General features: G+C 37.1%; 1 protein-coding gene across 9 annotated transcripts in view; it reads left to right on the top strand.

Moving 5' to 3' along the window:
- LOC144973767 (uncharacterized) overlaps positions 1 to 5,000 on the top strand; it is a 105,494-nt gene that overhangs the window by 51,746 nt on the left and 48,748 nt on the right. For all 9 annotated transcript variants that reach the window (XM_078916658.1, XM_078916657.1, XM_078916656.1 and 6 more), the window contains 3 exons: positions 60 to 148; positions 915 to 988; positions 2,934 to 3,010. In XM_078916658.1, the coding sequence (XP_078772784.1) occupies positions 60 to 148; positions 915 to 988; positions 2,934 to 3,010 (240 nt within the window). The remainder of the gene's footprint in view (positions 1 to 59; positions 149 to 914; positions 989 to 2,933; positions 3,011 to 5,000) is intronic.

Below are 5,000 nucleotides of genomic sequence, written 5' to 3'. Positions count from 1 at the left end.
AATTTTATCTTATATTTGCAATTTTGTTTTATATTTGCAATTTTGTTTTATATTTGCAGCTCTTGGTTGCTTTGAGAAACATCCCGGCGTTCGCCGAGTACCCGAAGAAAATGCAACGAAAGCTGTGCCAAGTCGGCCGATTTGAGGCGTAAGTTGTTCTCTTTCTTATTATGATGTGTCCTGAAGAGGAATTACCAAAGTGAACTAATTTAAGGTTCTGATATCTCAAATTGTTATGGGCTCATTATTGTAATGAAAGTACTATCAAACGGACGCAACATATTGTCCATTACAACAATATTACATCGAGTCCATGATTGCGTTCGGTTATCAGACCTGCTAATATATGCACATTGAGCATTACTGTCTTTGAAAAACAGCTGAAGAAAGATTAGATAAAGATTGTATATTAAGTAACTGGTGTTTGTGTGCAATTCAATTGACTTAAGGTACATTAGGGATAGATTTTGAAACTCTTGAGATTTAAAGCTCAACGAAAAACATATTTTGAGTTTACTGGCTAGAAAGTTTGAATTTATTATCAGTTACTAAAATTTGATTTAGAAGTTTGTAACCTGTTCCATTGATAGACGATTGAAATAATTAATAGAAATAAGTCTTGTGCCTTGGTCCCGTTGTACTTCCTAATATTAGGCCGACGTTTACTTATATGCAGGTTTGATAACCAAACACAATTTCAGTGTTGATTTAACATTGTTGTAAACGACAATATTTTGCGTTCTTTTGAGCGTTTTTCCATTACAACAATGGACTCATTACAATTTGGGTCATCAGTCCTGCCAATAAGCCTGTGTAGGCTATTTATCAAATTGTTAAAATTAGTCTTTAAAAGCAAGCTCAATGACAAGTAAAACTATAAACATTAAATACGGGATATCTGTTGTATTCTTCAGTTACGAGCCTCGTCGAGTGATTCTCAGAGAAGGAGACCCACCCACGAATTTTTATTTCATCTTGTCAGGAGCAGGTAACTTACTTTATTCTTCTCGACTCACACTTCGTCATGGGTTATTTCCCCTGAAAGGAAACCCCTTTCGAGTATGTGGACCGTCAGGGTTATCAAGCAAACCATTGAAGTCTTGGATCTTAGTCGTTTTTATAAGTTGGGGGTCATCTTAATCCATAGTTAAATGAAGCAAACATATTCTGACAAAATAAAAAAATGGTGCTTTGCCATGTAATGAGGGTTGGTCTTAAGTTCGAATCTAAGTCGATAATATTCTGGATTTGTATATACCGTAAAAGTATCCGAGAAAGACGAGGCAAAGAAGAAAAACATTCTGTTAAGAAGAAACAAACTTGAGTTTTTATACAGCGCAATATCCACTAAACGTGCTCAACGTGCTTTACAAAGGGTCCCTAACCAACAGCAACACGTAACATATAGAACGAGACATGACAATTGTAAGGCGATATTACAATTTTTCCCGACAGAGACAGCGCTGTTAACGGCCAGGTACTCATTTTACACCTGTGTACAGTGAGAGAATTTGAATAAAGAACGTTTTCTGAGGATTCAACTATGCACCGAGCGAAGCTCGAACCCAGGACCTTCCAATCCGAAAGCGAGTGTCATACCACTAGACCAAATAGCCACAAAAATCTGCTATTGATGGGAACCAAGCACCATCCTGTTACGTGACAGATGCAGAGATAAATACATTGAAAGTAAATCACCATTCTTGTCTTGGGAATATCTAAAATACAATTATTACCAATAATTACCCAACTGAGACTTGATCCATATCAACAGTTGGATGGTTTCCGTACATAATTCTTTACTACTATATGACTCCGCTATTTCCTAATGGCAGCTTTTCCTTACAAATCCTGTTCGGTTCAAACCGTGATGAATCCATTCCAATCCTATCCAATCCATACTGTTCGGTTCAAACCGTGATGAATCCATTCCAATCCTATCCAATCCATACTGTTCGGTTCAAACCGTGATGAATCCATTCCAATCCTATCCATTCCATACTGTTCGGTTCAAACCGTGATGAATCCATTCCAATCCTATCCAATCCATACTGTTCGGTTCAAACCGTGATGAATCCATTCCAATCCTATCCAATCCATACTGTTCGGTTCAAACCGTGATGAATCCATTCCAATCCTATCCAATCCATACTGTTCGGTTCAAACCGTGATGAATCCATTCCAATCCTATCCAATCCATACTGTTCATAGCAATCAGAGAGGACATCGATACTGTTGCAACATGAATACTGAAGACAGACACACCATTTGTGTGATGTGGGATGGTGTTAGGTTATGTCTCTGTATCACTATAAAGTGTGTAATGGCGAAGTTTAAATGAAGTATCAAAATATTTACATTCAATTAAATTAAATCTTGATGTGCATTGAGAAGATTAATTCTTTTATCTTAAAAGCAAATTTCAACAGATGAAAATGATCCCAACTTATCAAAACGAGAATTTTTAGAAAAATCAACTTTAGGTGTTTTTATCATCAATGAAATTAATCATCTCTAGTTAAAATTATTTGAAAATGCATTTTGCCATTTTGCGACAGAATTGATTTTGGCGACAAACTTAAGACTGCTTGAGTGACATTGACATTAAACCTAAACTATTTTAAACAATATAATATATTGCTTTGTATTAAGCGTGATTCGAGTATCAGTTTATCATTGGGATGGTATGCTGCCTCGTTCTAAAATAATGATATAATTGATTCAACACTTCATAAAACACACCAGTACATATAATTATAACAAATTAAATAGTAAAAATACTCTATCGTGAAATAGAGCTTAAGCAGGTCTGAAAACGGATGTTATTTAGGTCTAAGTGTATACTAAAAATAGCTAGATCTAGATGAAATATTCTCATAATATAAGTAATGATTTTTGTTCACCGGTCACAACCCATTTTCCCTCCACTTCAGTCCTGGTGACAACATTTGATGCTATTACAGGGACGTCACGCACTTTGGTGTCTCTGACAAAGGGAATGTCTTTTGGAGTAAGTACCGACCTGGCATAAATCCTAACGAGTGACTTGAAATCAATATGGATGTCAGGACATATGTGACTAAACCCTCTTCCGCACTAGGACAGGACTGTCCCGGGACAGTCCTGTCCCAAATCTGTAACATATAGAATTTAGAGAGATCTTCCGCACCTATTGGGACGGGACAAAACAGTCCCGTTGTGTCCCAAGCCGTTGTGTTACCCTCCTTCCGCACTAGGACAAAACTGTCCCGGGACAAATTTGTCCTGTCCCACTGGAGAAAACTTCTATTCAAAAGGGGTTCCGCACTAGGACAGGACTGTCCCAGGACACACCTGCGCGAATGCATTTTTTTTTTACAAGATTCAAAAGTTTATTTGTAGGCAATTGCAACTCTAATAATTCACATTTTATGAATCAACATAAGATACGACATGACGACAATGATTTTTTACACTGTACAATGGGATTTGTTTTCATAAGATTTATATAATCATGAAATATTCTTATAGCAAGAGTAATATTATTGCTACTGCTACTACTACCACTACCACTACCACGACTACTACTACTGCTACTACTACTACTACTACTACTACTACTACTACTACTACTACTACTACTACTACTACTACTACTACTACTAGTAATGGATGAAATAGAGGTTGCATATTTCTGTGCTTTACCACGTGGAAAAAAAAGACAAATTGAAAGAAAAAACAATATTGGGTGCATCCTTTAATGACCCAAAGATTGCTCAAGGGTCAATTCCGTAGACTCTATGGTGATCTCCGATCTTACCTTAAAATGGCTTTCTTGGAATTACCTCATTTTACCCAGGTGCAAATGAGTACCAGTTCGCTGATGAAAGTAATCTTTGACGGACTAGCATCATTCAAGAGGATAATAGAAAGTCACATGGTTCGTACCCGAAAGGCATCAGTTGAGTAAGTCACCTCGCCTAGCTCAATTTGCGGCGCTGCACTGCGGCTGACGCCTGGTTATACCTTGTCCTAGCTAAATTTGCGGCGCTGCATTGCGGCTGACGCCTGGGTTATTCCAGTCTTACCTTGGAATAGACCCTCGAGAAAAATTTCCCCTATGGATGAAAAAATGAATTTTATTATTTTAAATTTTATACTGTTATCTGTCTGCTCAACGCCACAGAAACATGGATAAGTTCCGGATTTAAAAGCTTAGGAGGCAAGATGGCCTATGGTTAGCGCGTTGTACTCTGGACTCAGAGGTTCTGTGTTCGATTCCGACCGAAGCCAACTTGTACTTTCTAGAGCAAGAAAATTTACTCCAATCACTCACTCCATTCAGGTGTAAAAGAGTACCTGTCAAGCTGGGATAGTAATCTGCGATAGACTACAGACTAGCGTCCCGTTCAAAGGTTTTCAAACAAATACGTTAATTGTCCGCTTCACGCTATTGAAACCGGAATAACTCCTGCACCATTGGCTACAAGGCTCTAAAGGACTTAATTTGTTTTACAATGAGTCCAAGTGGCTCAGAAGGACTTACTTAAAAATATTTTCATTGAGAATTCCCGAAATAAATAACGATAAAGATAATTGATCCCAAAAGTTACCGAATAGATGTGCGACCGGTTTTAGACACGTTACTGCTGTGTCACAAAGTGTGACACTTCTTAAATTATATTTATAAACATACGTTTTTAAATTGCCGAAAATATTTATGTTGCTATGCCTTCTGTACGTGGTTTCATCACATAGAATTAGTTTTTGAATTGTTCTTGCTTTTTTATATTCAGAATTGAAATAAATAAATAAATTATAACTGTGAAATTGAATGTAAGCTTCAGTTTAATATACGAAAACATATAATGGACGTTTCGGGTTTCCCCTTCATCAACAACACATGATGAATTAAAAACTACAGACCAATGAGATAATGTGGTAGTGGCGTTGTTAAGATGCATAAACAAAAACATTGATGGGCAGGAAATTGTTTGCTACTTTGTGAGGAAGCGCGAATT

Source organism: Berghia stephanieae, chromosome 5, assembly GCF_034508935.2.
Source record: "Berghia stephanieae isolate SIO BIC M18660-M18661 chromosome 5, UCSD_Bste_1.3, whole genome shotgun sequence".
NCBI classification, from domain to species: Eukaryota; Metazoa; Mollusca; class Gastropoda; order Nudibranchia; family Aeolidiidae; genus Berghia; species Berghia stephanieae.
This window is presented reverse-complemented; position numbering and strand designations above follow the sequence as displayed.